Raw genomic sequence first — 18,565 nt, forward strand, 5'->3', positions numbered from 1 at the left:
TCTCGAGGGAGGCAAAAGTCATGCTAATAAACGACACCATTGTGCACAGTTCCCCAGTTCAGAGGTCCGTCAGTTGAAGGAGCCTCTGAAAGGACTTAAGCTGTGAATTGTTATATCTGCACGATGCATTTGTAAACAAGCAGTGAATTTCGCAATGCAGACTATTTGACCTCATGTGCAATGTGCGATATTCCCTTGAATAGCTATGTGTACTTAGATTGTTATCACTTCCGAGAAACCAATGTTTTAAATAGCTGCTTCGGTTCTCTTGTGGTTTGTCAAATTGCAGCACGTCCATTATCAAATATTTTCACCACCAGCAGCGCATTGCAGTGTTTCCATTTAACTTGGACCAGGGGTGACCGAGGTTATCAACCATATACAACATGTTAGCACTTGATCTGTTGAATTACCTTTCGACATTAGGCATTATTTACATAGGTATATGCATTTAAGACTTTCGGATCAGTAGAAGTGGAATAAGAACTGTGTGACGATCGCTGATACTTAATGTTTATTGTAGTTTCCGCTTTAATTACATTATACAATAACGGTTTTATTTCTATTTAATGCTCTTGAATTATCACTGTTGATAATCTCTGTTTGTGCTCATTTCTGACAGCCTCAGACACTGTGACCCCTTTCTCCTTGCATCAGGTCCCACAGCGTGTGACCGGAGTGAAAGGCGAAAACATTTCCATTAATTGCTCTGTGTCTTTATTCATTCGGAATGCAAAATTAGATGTTTATTGGTGGAAGAAAGGGCAACGCTCAACTTTTAGTATGACGAGAGAGAAAACGAAAATAGCAATGCCTTTTCACCAAGGATTTTCCGAGTTCCACCTGATCAATGTGAGTTTTCAAGATTCTGGGGTTTATTACTGCAGCGTTAAAAAAGGGCCAGGAATGAGGTCTAATGGCACTGGGACTGAGGTCACAGTATACGGTAAGTGATACTGAGGAGCTAAAGGGCTCTTTGAAATTAATCAGCGAATACCAGCGAATAAGCAAATGAAAATGTCTCTCTATGCTCATCTCTCATTGTATTTGCAGCGAATGTTTTCTGGTGAAATAGCCGCATTTATTGCAGGAGTGATCACATTTGAATGCCAGACTTAACCAATAATTTCTTTCTGAGGGATTATGTATATATTTTTGAAGCACCCCTTTTTAATGATTTTCTTCGGCTGAGTAATGTCGGCATTGCCACTGTTGGTTTCTTACCATTTGAGAGAGTTTCTTTTTCTTCCCATTTCCCAATGCCTCCTTCCAACATGATTGAAATTGTAATCCTAAAGCAATAAACAATATGTAATATATTTCTAAGACATAATAGTGCCTGACCTGAAAGGGGTTTGTGGTCCTGGTCTGCTCATGAGGATGTTGTCCTTTTGTTTCCAAGTTACAGTACTTTTATGATGGTTGATGCAAAACGCTACGGACTCTAGTGGTGCAGCGGTAGTATCCTTACCTTTGAGACAGGATATGACTTTCCAGCATCTGCTGTCATTACTATCACCATTGAGGCATGCAGCTTTGGTTCAAGTCCCACCTGTTCCAGAGGTATATAATAATATTCCAGTGCAGGGAGGAGAAACTGAGGACTACAGATGCTGGGGATCAGAGTCGAGAGTGTAAAAGCACAGCAGGCGAGACAGCATCTGCTCGCTAGGAGAAAGTGAGGACTGCAGATGCTGGAGGTCAGAGCTAAAAAATGTGTTGCTGGAAAGGCGTAGCAGGTCAGGCAGTGTCTAAGGAGCAGGAGAATCGACATTTCAGCCCTTCTTCAAGAATTCTGCCCAAAACTTCGATTCTCCTGGTCCTGCATTACAAGTGTGGTCTACCAAAGTTTTATAGAGCAGCAACAAGATCTCACGGCTCTTAAACTCAATCACCCTGTTAACGAAAGCCAAAACACCATATGCTTTCTTAACAACCCTGTCCACCTCGGTGGCAATTATAAGGGATTTATGTACCTGCACACCAAGATCCCGCTGTTCCTCCACACTGCCAAAAATCCTGTCTTTAATCTTGTACTCAACTTTCCAGTTCAACCTTCCAAAATGCATGACCTCGCATTTATCCAGGTTGATAGCAGGTCAGGCAAAATCCGAGGAGCAGGAGAATTGACATTCCGGGCATAAGCCCTCCATCATCCAGTGCCACACTTTTTGACTTCAAACGCTTCAATCTAAAAATCACACAACACCAGTTTATAATCCAGCAGGTATATTTAGAAACACTAGCTTTCGGAGTGTTGCTCCTTCATTAGGTGGTTATGAGGTATAAGATCCTAAGACACAGAATTGACACAGACACTTCAAGCTAGTTATGGTGATTGAAACTCCAGCTCAGAAATGATCTGCCTTCCAGGTAGGTAGTCGTGCTTCTGTTGTCTTTGGAATGGCATGAAACGTGTTTTAAACTTATTTCCTTTGGCTTATTCACAGTGCCTCCAACTCCAATAACGATTACTCGACTGTCCTCTCAATTCCTCACACTTCTCTGTACGACAGCTAGCTTCTTCCCAGAAGAATTTAACCTCACCTGGTATGAAAATGACAGAATAATTACATCTGGAATAAATACTACAAAGTTTCAGGAAAGGGAGGGATTACATCAAGTTTCCAGCTCCTTATATCCTGTGGAGATCGGGTTAGTTTATACCTGCCAAGTTTCTCATGTTTCACTGGTGGACCCAGCCAATGACAGCTACTTGGTTTCAGATCAGGGTAAGAGTCTCAGCTTCTTCATATTCCCCTGAACTATAATTTGTTAGATTTAACAGGGCAATATTAGCACTCTGTCTCCAATAATCTGCAACATAACTTAAAGTAATTACATGATTGGCAAGAGATTGACTTCAAGCTTTTTTAAAAAAATCATTGGATAGCATGGAAGGAAGCCATTTTGTTTATTTTACATTGTCATGTTCTTTGTCATGCTATTCTATTTGGCCCTCGCATCCACTTCATCGCAATAAATTCTCCCTTTAGTTTTTATTCCAATTTTTTTTCAAATGTGATCATTGAAACATCTTTCCTGCTTTTAGAAAAAAGATTCCAGATTATAACACACTATATAAGTAGAGCTTCCTCCATTCCCTTGCCAAATGTTGCCTGTTTGTGTGCCAATTACTCTAAATACACATCTTTGAATAACCAACCATTCCACCGCTCTTTTTCTACACTGTATTTAAATATTGATTTTAAACACAGCTATATCAATTTGTCTTAATCATTGCAGCACCATGAAGAATAGTGCTGGCTTCTCCACTGATTTTACACAATGAAAATCCCTTGTGTCACTCTGGTATGTAGCTTTGTATATGCATATGCATGCCTATGTACTGTGAGGATATTCTGTTCTAACAACCTATTCAGATTCTATATTCTAGCCATGCTTAATTCCACTCTAATCCCCATTATTCTTCAGAATCAAATGCACCCCTTTATTTTAAAAATCTATTCAACAAGACTCTTGCATTTTTTCAACATGTCTGTGTTTTGCATAAACAAATCTCACATGCATATAACATAAACAAAGTTAAACATGATAATTATGCTGAACAAAATGCTTAAATGATCAGAAAATTGAATTGTGTGTTCTTTAAACCAAGTTTGCTCAGTTAATACTGTCATCAAACCTCTGGATAAATGGAGAGTTTATTACATTGGTGAGAGACGATGGGTTTGATGTGTCAGAGGAGCCTGTTATCTGTTGTTGCATATTATTTAGCATCATTTGGTCTTTAAATGCGAATGTTTATATTCTCTATCATCTTTAGGTAAAAAAGGAAGTGGTTTCTCCTATGCCGTAGCATTAAGCTGGACAGCAGGATGTTTTCTAATTTTGGTTCTGGCAATTGTTGTCAGGCAATACAAACTAGAGAGATCTCATGGTAAGACTATGATTAAAAGTTGACTTAAAACATTAAGGGTACTGCAATGGTGCGGAAGTAAGGGGATAGGTTATTATATCAACAGGCCACTGTAATGAGATAGTTTACCATACTGATATGGCTCATCAGGATAACTTCAACAAACAATAACTGAATTGTCAGGTTTTTTTGTGATAAATGAGAATGAGAAATAGAATGAGTATGTTAAATACCTTTGAGGCTGGATTGACGAAAAAAGACACAACAACTATGAGTCAGAAAAAACAAATCAGCAAAGCAAGACAGAAATATTTCAGTTACTCAACGGATCAGACAACATCAATGAGATAAAAGCAGAGGTAATACTTCAAGATGTGAACATAGGAGGTATGATTAGTAAATTGCAGATGACACCAAAATTGGAGGTGTGGTGGACAGTGAAGAAGGTTACCTCAGAGTACGATGGAATCTTGATCAGAGGGGCCAAAGGCTCAAGGAGTGATAGATGAAGTTTAATTTAGATAACTGTGAGCTGCTGCACATTGGAAAGGCAAATCAGGCAGGTCTATACATTTAATGTTAAATTCCTGGGGAGTGTCGCTGAACAAAGAGACCTTGGAGTGCAGGTCCATAGTTCCTTGAAAGTGGAGTTGCAGGTAGATAGCATGGTGAAGAAGGTGTTTGATATGCTTGCCTTTCACGTCAGAGTATTGTGTATAGGAGTTGGGAAGATATGTTGCAGCTCTGTGGGACATTGGTTAGACCATTTTTGGAATAGAGTGTGCAGTTTTGATCTCCCTGCTATAGTAAGGGCATCCTGAAATTTGAAAGTGTTCATAAGAGGTTTACAAGGATTTTGCTAGGTTGGCGGGTTTGAGTTCTCAGGAGAGGCTGAATAGACTGGGACTACTTTCTCTGGAGTATCAGAAGCTGTGGCCCTTACAGTAGTTTATAAAATGATGTGGGGATAACAGACAAGATTTTTTTCCCAAGGGTTCAGGAGTCCAAAGCAAGCTGGCATTGTTCTAAGGTGAGAAGTGAAATATTTAAAAGGGACCTAAGGAGCACGTTTTAATGCAGAGAGTGGTGCATGTATGGAATGAGCTGCCTGAGGAGGTGGAACAATTGCACCATTTAAAAGGAATTTGGATGGGTATATGAATAGAAAGGGTATGGAGGTATATGGGCCAAATGCTGGCAAATGGAACTAAATATTTAGGATATCTAGTCAGCATGGAAGAGTTGAACTGAAGGGTTTGTTTCTGTGCTGTATATCTTTTGGACACTATGACTGTATGACACATTTTTAGAACATTAACTCTGTTTTCATTTCCACAAATAATGTCTGACCTGCTAAATATTTCCAGCAAATTCTGTTTTTATGTAATACTTCCAGCATCTACTGTATTTTACTTTTGCGAGCAACATGACATGTAAAATTGATCACATCTCAACCAGCGATAGAATTGGGTATTTTTTTAATTGGTGATTATGCTGCTCATACTTTGCTCAAAGTTTGGGTTTTATCCTTTTTTCACAGACATACCTGACATTTTGAAATTCATTATTGGTGTAAATTTGTTCTGTGGCAGGTGATACAGTTGCTGAGGAAATTGACAGCCAGGTTGAGGAGCAGGTCAGTTTGGTCTGTTTTTATAAAACCCAGGCGACTTTTGCAATGCACTTAATGCTTTCACCTGTTGCAGGTATATCTAGTTTCCTGGTATGTCAGAAAATCACCAACTAATTGTGGAAAATGTGCCAAACATAATTCATTCATGGAACTCTCAGGATCCTGAGGGAATATTATAAATGCTGTTGTTGACAGTGGTCTTTTCCACTGCTCATTCGGCATTTATCAAAATTCTTTACAAGGTATAGTCTGCATAATTTTGTAATAAGATTGATTCTCCCACCCGCTAATGTTTGAACGGCTGCTGAGTGTTGACTGCTGCTGCTCTGTATCAGGGATTTGACTCTGTGCCTTGGTTCAGAGCTTTCGCAGAAAAATGCATCTTCGAAATTAAGCAAACTCGGAACTTGAATGTCCAATAAGCAGGAGGTGGACATACGCCAATCCTTACCCCATCTGGTCAAGATGCGGAATGTAACTGTGAATTAGAAGTAGCATTCAGATAAATGACATCAGCTCAAAGTTAGTGGTCTCAATTGTCCTCAGTAGAAAATTATTGATTGGCCAATGTCATTTAAGGAGCAAAAAGCAGATATTGCTGGGAAAAATTCAGCAGGTTTGGCAGCATCTGTGGAGAGGAAACAGAGTTAATGTTTCAGGTTGAGTGACCCTCCTTTGGAACTTTTCAAAACTTGTTCAGAAGGGTCACTGGACCTGAAACATTAACTGTTTTTTGTTACAGATGCTGCCAGGCAAGGGTCAGACAGGGTTTTGGAGAGTTATAAGGTGGCCAGGAAGGAAATTTACATAGATTCCTGAACGTTCCAATACAGGTTGATAGGATTGTTAAAAAGCATACGGTGTCTGAGCTTTTATTAGTAGAGGGATTGAGTTTCAGAGTCAGAAGGTCATGCTGCAGCTGTTCAAAACTCTGGTGCCTCTGCACTTGGAGTATTGCATTAGTTCTCGTCACTGCATTGTAGGAAGGCTGTGAAAGCTTTGGAATGGGTTCAGAGTTGACTTTCTAGGATGTTGCCTGGTATGGAAGGGAGGTCTTATGAGGAAAGACTGAGGCACTTGAAGCTATTTTCATTCAAGAGAAGAAGACAGTGAGGTGACTGAATTGAGATGTATAAGATAGTTGGAGGGTTAGATAGGGGTGGACAGTGAAAGCCTTTTTCCTCAGATGGTGATGGCTAGCATGAGGGGACATAGCTGCAAATAGAGACGTGATCAATATAGGACAGATATCAAAGGTAGTTTCTTTACTCAGAGTAGTAAGGGCATAGAATGCCCTGCCTGCCATTGTAGTAGACTCGCCAATTTGAAGGACATTTAAAAGGCCATTGGATATGCATATGGATGAAAATGGAATAGTGTAAGGTAGATAGGGTTCAAGGATGTGGCTGAGCTGAGCTGGAATGTTCAGTTTCAGATGTTTCGTCACCATACTAGGTAACTTTTTCCAGTGAGCATCCAGATAAAGCACTGGTGGTGTAGCCCGCTTTCTATTGATATGTTCAGGCTTCGTTTAATTGGTGATGTCATTTCCTATGGTGACATAATCTCCTATGGTGATGTCATTTCCTGTTCTTTTTCTCAAGGGTCCATAAATGGGATCCAAGTCAATGTGTTTGTTGTTAGGGTTATGGTTGGAATGCCATGCTTCTAGGAATTCTCGTGTGTGTCACTGTAGGCTTGTTTTTGGATGGATGTGTTGTCCCAGTCAAAGTAGTGTCCATCCTCATCCGTATGTGAGGATAGTAGTGAGAGTGTGTCATCTTTTTGTGGCTAGTTGATATTCACAAATCCTGTGGCTAGTTTTCTGCCTGTTTGTCCAATGTCATGTTTATTACAGTTCTTGCAAGGTATTTTGTAAATAACATTAGTTTTGCTTGTTGTCAGTATCGGGTTTTTCAAGTTCATGAGCTGCTGTTTTAGTGTACTGGTAGGTTTCATGGGCAACCATGATACCAAGAGGTCTGAGTAGTTTGGCAGTCATTTACAAGGCGTCTTTGATGTAGGGAAGACATAGGGAAGACCATATTCAAACTTTTCTCATTGAAGCGAAGAAGGATGAGAGGTGACTCAATAGAGGTGTTCAAGATGATGAGAGGCACAGATAGAGTGAATAGTCAAAGACTTTTCACTAGGGCAGAAACGGCTATCACAACGGGACATAATTTTAAGGTGATTGAAGGCAGGTTTAGAAGAGATGACAGAGAATGATTTCCACAGAATGATTGGTGCGTGGAATGCATGCCAGCGGTGCTACTAGAGTCAGATACAATAGGGACATTTGAGCGACTCATGGAAATGCACATGGATAATAGTAAAATGAAAGGTGTGTAGGTTAGTTTGATAGACGAATAGGATAAAAGGTCAGCAATGGGCCGAATGGCTGCACTGTACTGTACTGTTCTATGTTCCATGCTACCAAACCTGCTGAGTTTTTCTCACAATTATTGTTTTTATTTCTAATTTCTAGCATCAGCAGTTCTTTCATTTTCAGTTTATTTAATGCCATTCAAGCTCTGGGTGCTGTTTTTGCAGACCCCAAATATGTTTTGTTGTTGATATTTTCCTGAACTAATTTTGCTTTTGTTTCAATTTGATAAGTAACTAATATTCTCACAAATTCTCCACAGGTCATCCATAAAGGAAAAGTGGAGGACCCAGCTTATGCTGATCTCCACTTCAATGAACACAGGAAAATGTGGAAACCCAGAAATGAGAAAGCGACTGTTGTTTATACAAACATAAATTACCTTTCTGTCCAGGACCAATTCTGAAACAGGTATGGGATAACAGCAACATGAATTAATTCATTGACTTGTGCAAGCAGTTAGTCATTGAGTGTAGCTAAACTGAGTTAACTTTTGGAACCTGGTGAATGTCAGCGTTTTAAAGTTTAAGTTTAATAGTTAATCTCTTACTGAAGTCTAGCCTTGTTTACATTTGTAATTTAGAGTCAGATAGGTCAGATACTGGCTCTTTGGCCCAACTCATCCATGCTGATCATGTTTCCTAAACTGAACTAGTCCTTACTTGCCCACATTTGGTCCGTATCTCTCTCAGCCTTTCATATTCACTTACTTGTCCAAATTTCTTTAAAATGTTGAAATTGTACTGCCCTCTACACTTCCTCCAGGAGATCATTCCTAATACGCACCAACTTCTATGAAAATGTTTCTCCTCAGAGCTATTTTTAATCTTTCCCCTCTCACTTTAAACCTATGCCCTCTAGTTTTGGACTCTGCTACCCTGGGGAAAAATACCTTGGCTATACACCTTATCTTTGCCCCTCATGATTTTACAAACCTCTATAAGGTCACCCCTCAGCATCCTACTTTGCAGGGAAAACAAAATTTGAGCCTATCCTGCATCTCCCTAGAACTCAATCCGAGTCTCTGTAACATCCTTGTAAATCTTTTTGCACCCTTTCGAGTTTCATAACATCCTTCCTATAGCAGGGCAACCAGAATTATACGCAGTACTCCAAATGCGGCCTATCCAAAGTTTTGAACAGCTGTAACATGACGTCACAAGTCCTGTAGTCATTGCTGTTACTGATGAAGGGGCAAGTGTACCAACTGTCATCTTCACAATTCCATCCACCTGTGACACCACTTTCAAGGAACAATGTTTTTGCACCGCTAGGTCTTTCTGTTTGAAAGCACTCCTCAGGGTCCTACAATTAACAGTGTAAGTCCTGCCCTGGTTTGTCTTACCAAAATTCAACAACTCACATTTATGTGAATTAAATTGCATCTGTCATTCCTCAGCCCACTGGGTTGATCAAGATCCTGTAGTACTCTTAAGTAACCTTCTTCACTGTTCACTAAACCATAATTTTGTTGTCATCCACAAACCTCTTAACCATACCATCAAATATCCCTCCAACTTACTATGAAAATGTATTCCTGTCTTGGGAATTAAGATGTTGTCCATTGAAATGACTGCAGAATGTTAATTAGGTAGCTAGCATGAAATCAATTCTCTAACCAGCAATCTCATTTGCTTAGGTTTATACCTCGCATCAATGCAAATGGTCTTCTATGGGTGGCATGGTGGGTCAGTGGATAGCAACACCTCCTCACACTGCCAGGGACCAAGGTTCAATTACCGCTTCAGGCAACAGTCTGTGTGGAGTTTGCTCATTCTTCACATGCTTACTGGGGTTTCCTCCCACAGTCCAAGGATGTGCAGGTCAGGTGAATTGGCCATGCTAAATTGCCCATAGTGCTAGGTGCATTCATCAGAGGGTTACTCTTCAGAGGGTCAGTGTGGACTGGTTGGAATCTAACCTGAACTATGCAAGCATAGGGACAGCAGCTCCTCATTAGATACAGTATGTGTACCTAGGAATGTAGAATGGGGAGGATATACTTTGCATTTAAATAAGAGCATAGTTTGCCAGATCCACTTTAGAATGCTACGACATAGCTAAAGGATTAATTGCATACTGAGAAAATCATTATATGCTGTTGGACAGCATCAGTTATATATTTGACAGATGAGTATTTTGTTAGCTTGTCTTCAGAGAATCATGCAATTTGTGAGTCCATATAAGATTTTAAATGCACTTGTTTAGTTTACCAATAGGAGTAAACCTATTTGATCGGTTGTGACCTTATAATGAATAATGGTAGATTGATTAACAATAAGTAAATGTTGTATTGGGACTACGGAATGGTAGTTGCTAAGAAAATCAATGTGATTCAGAGAAAACACATCTTCTTTAATTGTATGTAGCAAGAGGAGCTTTAAATTAGTTTTGATAAGCTGTAGGAAGAACTGCAGGTGCAGTGAAACTCAGTGATGGAGTAACTTACCTGGTAAAATTGTTTCGGGAGCAGTCGCATTCCTTCAGCTAAGAAGAATCTGAGAGGTTATCAGTTATCAATTATAAGATGCATTGCAGGTCAGAGGGCTGTGAGGAATCAATACGCAATGGTAGAAAGCCTTTGTCCTTGAAATTTGAGAACTGAGTCAATGAGAGAAAGACTGCAAGGTGGATGAGTGGACTGGCAACATGGAGATAAAAGGTTCTTCTTTTTGGGTTTAGACTTCATTACTTATGGAAGAGATGGATTCTGGTTGGATAGACTCAACACAAGGCGAAAATTAGGACTGCAGATGCTGGATGTTAGAGTCAAGACTGTGGTGCTGGAAAAGCACAACAGGCCAGGTAGCATCTGAGGAGCAGGGGAATTTTCGTTTCGGATAAAAGCCCATCGGGCTAACTGGCAGAACTGAGGATAGGTCACTCGACTGAAACTTTGACTCTATTTCTGTCCACAGATGCTGCCAGACCTGCTGAGATTTTCCTGCAATTTCTATTTTTGTCACTGTTCCGAAAGCTGAGGATAGATTAATCTAATTTCTAATTCTACTCTCGCTTTTAAAAGAAGAAGTATTTGTTACCTCACACTTCTTGTTTTACAGGCTGTTGGAGATAACTATGGTTGGGTAGGTATGCCTTTAAGCATGTTCATGTCAGTCTTATCTGGTTCTTTATGATGGCTGCATAATCTTAGTTTAGCTTTTCAAACAAATTTAAACGCTGAACTCACTTGATTTTTTTTTCATGGATTGTGTGTGTGTGTATATATATATATATATATATATATATAAATTCATGTCTATGTTTTGATTAGCTTGAATCGACTTGAGGCAGCACAGTGGCACAGTGTTGGCATTGCTGCCTCCCAGCAGCAGGGACCCAGGTTCGATTCCCACCTTGCATGTTTTTTCCAAGTCTGTGTGATTTTCCTCCAGGTGCTCTGACTTCCTCCCACAATCCAAAGATGTGCAGGTCATGATAAATTGCCTATTATGTCTTAAGTGTATTAGTCAGGGGTAAGTATAGGGGAGGGGAATTGGTCTGGGTGGGTTACTCTTCAGAGGGTTGGTGTGGACTTGTAGGGTCAAATGGAATATTTCCATATTTAGGATTCTAATCTAATCAAATGTGTCACATTCCTGAACTGGTATTTAACTACCATGGAAACAAATTTAGCCCATCCTGAAACATTTCCATTAGTTGTAGGCAAATTGGTTAAGTCGTACTTTGTAAAACCTTTGATTTTTGAGGTAAAAGTTCTGAAATCACTTATTGTTTACAATGTTTTATTAACGAAAAGCAGATCTTTTGGCATGTAACTTTGCCAATCAGACCCTGATTTAATGAATCCACGGTAAAGCTTTAGCTACAAAAGGAATCAATTATTCTGCAAGGGGAATGCTATCTAATCATTCATTATGTAATTGTTGTCCAAGTTACATTTTTAACTCACAGATCATTGAGTTGAATGACCTGCTATAAGTGCTGTAAGTTAAGATTTCAATCTTTTTAATGTATTTTATACTTATACATTTCATTTCAATTTGATTTATACTTAAAAAGTAGTAACCTACTAAATATGCAGTGTTGTCAAAAATTGGTCTTGAATACAAAAAAAAGACTGAAGAGTGTACCAGTTACTGAAAGTGAGCATGCAGTTATAGCTAGTGGCCTTCATGTCGATTTGAGTACAGGAGCAGGGATGTCTTGCTATAGTAGTACTGGGCCTTGGTGAGACCACATCTGGAATGTTATGTTGATTTTTGATCATTCCATGAAGAAAGATGTTCTGGCTAGGTTTAGCTAAGATTTACCAGACTGATTCCTGGAATGCACCTATGAGGAGACATTAGATCAGTTAGGACTGCATTCACTGAAGTTTAGATAAAATAAGTAGGATCGATAAAATTCTAACAGGATTAGACAGGTGAAAAGCAGGAAGTACATTCCTATAACCAGGAAGTGGAGAATTACGGGTCATAGTCTAAGGAAATGGCATATGCCATTTAGGATTCATTTGAGAAGAAATTTCTTCATTGTGTGATGAGCGATTATTTGAAGCCAAAACATGAAGTAGTTCAATATAGCTCTTGGGGGTGAAGGGATTAAGTGGTCAATGATGAAAGCAGTAAATGGGTGCTGAATTGGTTGATTGTACTGATTGATTGAAGAGCTGGAAGGGCTGAATGGCTTACTCGTTCTCCCATTTCTTCTATTTCAATAGCTCGCATTTTAGTATTGCTCAAGTGAAGCAGTGAGTCACACTTCCAACGGTGAATGGAGCATCTAAACACCTGATTGCTACATGACATCAAGTCTTTTAAAAAGTGTCCTCAATCTTTGCATTCAAAAATGTCTATCTTCACATCATGAACATCATCACCTTGCAAATGCTATTATGGCATATTAAAGTGGGAATTGCAGTTTTTGAAAACAAATGTTTTGTTCTATGTTACATTCGCTTGTGACAAACAATATTTCCAGATCAATTTTCCACAATACTGTCATTTTGCTTATTTTTAAGGACAAGGAATGGAAACTGTGCGGCCAAGACAGTTTGTTCTGAGTGGAAGGGAGGTGTGGTGCTGCCAGTAAGAGTGGTGACAGATCAATTCATGCTTTGGTACTCTGTGTAACTACTGTGTTCAGGTTTTAAAAACTAGTTTCCACCAATGAATGTCGTAATCTCACCACAGTTAAATGATGGCCCATATAAGTACTTTTCAAGTCTGTCTTGCCTAAACTAGAAGACTACCAGTGTGAACCTGTGCATTCTGACACCTAATGCCAAGATAACAATAATTAGCATATCTATATGCAATGGTCTTGGCAATATTCTTAATTATGATGCTTAGATTTGATATCCATGTAGAAACTGCAATGACTTTATTCAATATCATCAAAAGTGTTGCCAGGATTGGAGGGTTTGTGCTATCGGAAGAAACTGAATAGCCTAGGTCTCTTTTCCCTGCCGTGCTGGAGGCGGAAGGGTGACTTTACAGAGGTTTACAAAATAATGTGGGGTATGGATAGGGTAAAAAGACATTTTCCCTCGGATGGGAGAATGCAGAACTAGAGGGCATAGGTTTAGCGTGAGAAGGGAAAGAAATAAAACGGGGCTATGGGGAACTTTTTCACGCAGTGGGTGATGCATGTATGGAATGAGCTACCAAAGGAAGTGGTGGAGACTGGTACAATTATACCATTTAAAAAGCATCTGGATGGGGACATGAATAGGAATGGTTTAGAGGGAAATTGGTCAAGTACTGGAAAATTGGACGAGATTAATTTGGGATATCTGGTCAGCATGGACAAGTTGGATCGAAGGACCTGTTTCTATGTTGTACACCTCTATCTCTCAGCGATTCTTAATCTGAAGAATAAAAAATTAATTGATATGAGGTGAGAACTAGTCATGATTAATTGGTAAATAGACTAAATGCTATGCAGGTAAATGAACAACCAGAAACCTTTAAATAAATATTGGATGTAAGTATTGGATAAAAACACATTGCACTGAAGACCAGAAACTCAGCAATAGATCCTCATTTATGTCTCATTAAGGAAGTTTAGTGTAGTGTTTGGTTAAAAGAAGAAACTTAACTGTAGCAAAAAACAATTCACAAGGTTAATAATTGGAAACGTGTTAAAAATCAGAAAAGCATTGATAAGAACTTAAAGAATAAAATATGAGATTGAATTATAAAAATAAAATCAGATTGCAATTGCATTGATAAGCATATAAAATGAACATAGTAGCTAAAGTATGTGATCGTCCCTTCGGAACACTGTCAGAAGAAATTAGCATGTTGAATGAGGAAATTGCAGAAGCATCATTCAAACGTTATATCCATTTTCAGAGTGAAAAATTTCAAACCAGAAGTGCAGTGTATAGTAACATCACTGCTGTAAGAAAGTGAGGAAGTTAATATAGCAGTCAAGAAATATTGGAGAAAAGTGTCAGACTAAATTCTGACAAACCCCGAGAATGAGGTGGCCTACCCCAGGTAGTTCTAAAAGCGATACCTTCAGAGAACTTTTTGCACAAACTATGACATTTCAATATTCCTTTGATTTGTGAATGCTCCATCAGATTTTGCAATAGCAAGCCTTATATTGCTGTTTAGGAAGCAAAGTAAAGCAGAGAGAGCACAAGCCAATTAACCTTACATGACTTGCTGTGAAAATGCCACAATGATCAGCATTGGGTCCTCAACCGTTTAGAATCGATGTCAATGACCCAGATGAATAGATACAGAAAAATGTATTTGACTTTGTTGATGACGCTAACCTGGTCGCAACTGCGAGTTGAGAGGAGGTCATAGAAAAGCCACAGAGTGATATTGGCAGATTAAGAGAGTGGGCAACATGTTGCCTCGTGATTTTTTAATAGTGGAGTTGTTCACCTTGATTGTGAGAATAGAAAAACAGCATATACTCTTACAAAAAGCATAAATTTAAATCTGCAGTTTGTAAGAATTTATATTTGATGTGATCAAGAATTTTGCTTGCTAAATGGTGCAAAAAGTCAACTCATGATGCACTAAACATTTGGAAGGCCCATGGTTTGTTTGATGTTATTACAAGATAATTGCAGTTTGGGAATGAAGAAGTCTTGTTACACTAATAAAAAGTTTTGGATAAGAACACATTGCAAGTGCTGTGTGCAGCTTTCAACCCTGTATTCATTAAATAATTTCCTTATATTGGAAAGAGTGCACTGAAGATTCACTGAACTGCTTCCCAGTTGAAATGATTGTACTGTGGTAAGAGACTGAATAGATTGGCGTTGATTTCTCTGTCGTTTCGAAGAATAACAGGCAATCCCATTTAGACAAATATGATTCTGATAGGATTAACACGGAGAGTTTGATTCTGCTTAGTACTCTGAAGTTGGAAAGGGAATTTATTTCACTCAAACTTTTCTGAGCCTGTTGAATTATTTACCCTGTAGAGTTATGAATGAGCTGTTGTTGAATACAATAATGACATGTACAGAAATTATTCTGGCATCTGAACTAGCACAACAAGGGATGTTGGCAGGGGGTGAAACATTCGGCTGAAATGAAAGATTAGCTGTGATCACATTAGATAGTGTAAGAGTCACTAAGGGCTGATTGGTTTACTCCTACTCATGCATCTGCTGTGCATGGTTTCCTAAGATAATCATTGTTGTTTCCACAGACCAAGCAAGAGACAGTTGAGAAAACACCTTCTGCATTTTGAGATCTCATTACTTCTGAGAAAGTGTCAAGAGTGAAAACAAGAAGAGCATGGCAAGAGTACGAGAATCCAGTGAAGCAAAGACAGAGAAACCTAGATCTCATGGGTGGGAGAAGTGTGACGGATCATGTCCTTGTTATTGTCTGAATACTAACTGCATAACCTAGACTTATTGTAAAGTGTTCCATAAATAAGTAGATTAAGGAGGGAGCACAGGAAATATAGAGAAACTCTTCGATCTTGATTTTTGCGCATTCTTAAAAATATTGATCATTGTATGAATACTGCATTATTTATCATACAATTCACGTGGGAAGATTGTGACCTGTTGTTCAGTTCAGTTGAAGACAACAAGCTGGATCAGTTATTTCAAATATTACTATGTCACAATTTTATAGAAGAGTTACATTACTGGCCACTAGTCTCAAGATGTCACTGACGTGTTGATACTCTTTACACTACCCTCATCTCAGCCTTCTTTATCAAACCCATTTCAAATAGCTTTCTATTCACTTCCACAGCATGTATTTCTCCAAACCATCCTTAAACCCACCAATACGCTAGGTGACAACTTCTGCTGGTGGTAGCAATTTGCACATTCCAAGTGGTCCTCAGTAAGGACCAGGAAGTGGTTCCCAGGCATGTATTTCCTCTTGCATCAGTGTTTTCTCGTATTTATGACTTCTATTTCTAGAACCATGTACAACTGTAATTGTTTATTTGGTGCTTACTCTGTTAATCCTATTTGTAATCCTAAATGCGTCTATCACGTCACCCTTCAACCTTAAGACCATAAGAGGTAGAATTAGTCCATTAATTTCTATGACCCTTGCTAGTGTTACTTTAGCTCCACCTATTGATATGATCCAATACAGCAGTGTTTTCGTGGTATTCAGAAATGTATCAATTTGCCTAAAAAATAAATTTCACAATGCTTTTCATGACCATCATCTGAATTACAAATCTTCACAACAATCAAAATATTTCTGAAACATTACTTCATATTGTAAGAAATGAATAAGCTGAACATTAAACATAGAACATTTGAGTGCAGTACAGGGCCTTTGGCCCTGTTGCGCTTACCTGTGAAACCAAAGTTTCATTTTGCTGAGTCGTCAACCTTGCCACATTCCTCTTTGGTCAAAAATTACAAAATATGTACAACAGCTGGAGAGGCAAAAAAAAATCCTCATCTTAATCCTGAGTGAACAAGCCTGTTCAGCCATCGAGTCTTACTAGCGGTATGTAACAACTTGCAACATCTAGTCCATTAAGTTTCTTCAGAATTTTGTACACACCTCAATGAGTTAACCTCAGTTTCTGTTTGACTTCTTCCAAGGAATATTAATCTGTGCACTCAGTATTTGTTTAAAACACAATACGTTGATTCCAGCAGCCACTGTAATGAACAAAAACAGAGACTTCTGGAAAAAAACTCAGCAGGTCTGGCAGCACCTGTAGAGAGAAAGTAGAATGAATGTTTTGGGTCCATTGACCCTTCTTTAGAACAGTATGTCTCCAGTGCTAACACATTTCCCCTATATGCCAGATATGTAGATCCCAATGAACTCCAGTATTTCCCATTCTCTCAGCATTTACAAATTATTCTGTTGTTCTTTTATTTATTTCCTTCCAAATGTATAACCTAACCCCAACTTTATTCCCTCTTTCACAATCTTGCCCATTCACTAAATTAGTCTAATATTAGACTCAATCAATGTAATTGGGTATTTAATTAGTAACAGTCTGTCAATTACAAAGTCAAATGACTGTCTGATTTCTCTCCATTGATCAGTCCATGATTCATACTTACTTAAAATTAAGTTCCATTTAACTTAGGTTTTATTAGCAAAAGTCCCAATTCCTTGGTTAAATGCTTCATTATCTTCGTGTCCATAAGTACAGATAGAGGATATTATTGTCTATAACGGTGTGAAGAGCTTCTTAATATTCTGTCAGCTTCCTTATGTGATTGTCTATTTGCTTTTTGTTTGGTAGATTTTTCTAATTGCATTACACCATGTTAATATTTCTGGCAACATTCCCGATGAAGAGCTTATGCCTGAAATGTCGGCTCTCCTGCTCTTGAGTTGCTGTCTGACATGATGTGCTTTTCCAGCACCACACTTTTTGACTCTGATTTCCAGCAGCTGCAGTCCTCACTTTCTCTTAACATTGAAGCAGCACTACTATTTAATTCTGCTATGATGTAACAAAGATTATTGCTGATTTTGAAGATTGTCCACAAAGATTGATTTATTTGAATGGTAGATATCACTTTGTATATTATGGGCATGCAATTGGCATCAACACAGGGTTTTTGCAATTTCCAGTTAAAATAATGTTACCAAGCATGGTATACAATCAATCACGTTGATTGTTTCTCACAGACAGCAAAATTAGTAACTAGAATGCATTATACATCCTTCGCTAGTTGACATTGTTTGTAGGTTACATTATTGAAGAATTCTGAATTCGAATGTGAGAAGCAAACTTGAGAAGAAAGTAAATTATGGCCAAATAGTGTTGTCAATGAAAAAAAGTACTTGCTATTGATCAGAATGTTATTTCAATAATGAGAAATTAATCTCTAAACATGGTTTCGCAAATGCTGAGTGGTGTTCAGGCATTTTGCCTAATGTTGTGTCATGGGTCAACAGTAACAACTGAAAGCTGTCAAATTGACAATCATATTTTTATTTTCATGAATGAAGTTTAAAATCATTAAAATCTTTTAAGTCTAAGATATTTTCAGTGAGAGAAATGAGTGACTACTGTTTAGTTAAGGTATTAAGTCACACAACATAGAAACAAACACTTTGGCCCACCATGTTTGTGATGATCAACAAATTCCAAACTATACTAATCCTTTTACCTAAACTTTGTCCAGTTACCACTATGCCGGGCATTGTATGTGCTCATTAACATGCTTCTTAAATGCTGCAAGAGTACCTGCCAGGCAGCACATACCATGGTTCTACAA

General features: G+C 38.5%; 1 protein-coding gene across 1 annotated transcript; it reads left to right on the plus strand.

Annotated features, from left to right (window-relative positions):
• The first annotated feature begins 408 nt into the window (after positions 1 to 408).
• LOC132823816 (tapasin-related protein-like) lies at positions 409 to 17,238 on the plus strand. The gene is made up of 7 exons (XM_060837861.1): positions 409 to 441; positions 623 to 946; positions 2,451 to 2,732; positions 3,788 to 3,901; positions 5,473 to 5,516; positions 8,162 to 8,310; positions 15,544 to 17,238. Exons 2-6 carry the CDS (start codon positions 784 to 786, stop codon positions 8,303 to 8,305), a joined length of 747 nt encoding a protein of 248 aa, XP_060693844.1. The 5' UTR covers positions 409 to 441; positions 623 to 783; the 3' UTR covers positions 8,306 to 8,310; positions 15,544 to 17,238.
• The last annotated feature ends 1,327 nt before the right edge of the window (positions 17,239 to 18,565 follow it).

Source organism: Hemiscyllium ocellatum, chromosome 17 (assembly GCF_020745735.1).
Source record: "Hemiscyllium ocellatum isolate sHemOce1 chromosome 17, sHemOce1.pat.X.cur, whole genome shotgun sequence".
Classification (NCBI taxonomy): Eukaryota; Metazoa; Chordata; class Chondrichthyes; order Orectolobiformes; family Hemiscylliidae; genus Hemiscyllium; species Hemiscyllium ocellatum.

Coding starts and splice junctions, on each gene's coding strand:
- LOC132823816 (XM_060837861.1), top strand. CDS start 784: ATGACGAGAGAGAAAACGAAAATAGCAATGCCTTTTCACCAAGGATTT. Junction 947..2,450: donor GACTGAGGTCACAGTATACG/GTAAGTGATACT, acceptor GCTTATTCACAG/TGCCTCCAACTCCAATAACG. Junction 5,517..8,161: donor ACAGCCAGGTTGAGGAGCAG/GTCAGTTTGGTC, acceptor AATTCTCCACAG/GTCATCCATAAAGGAAAAGT.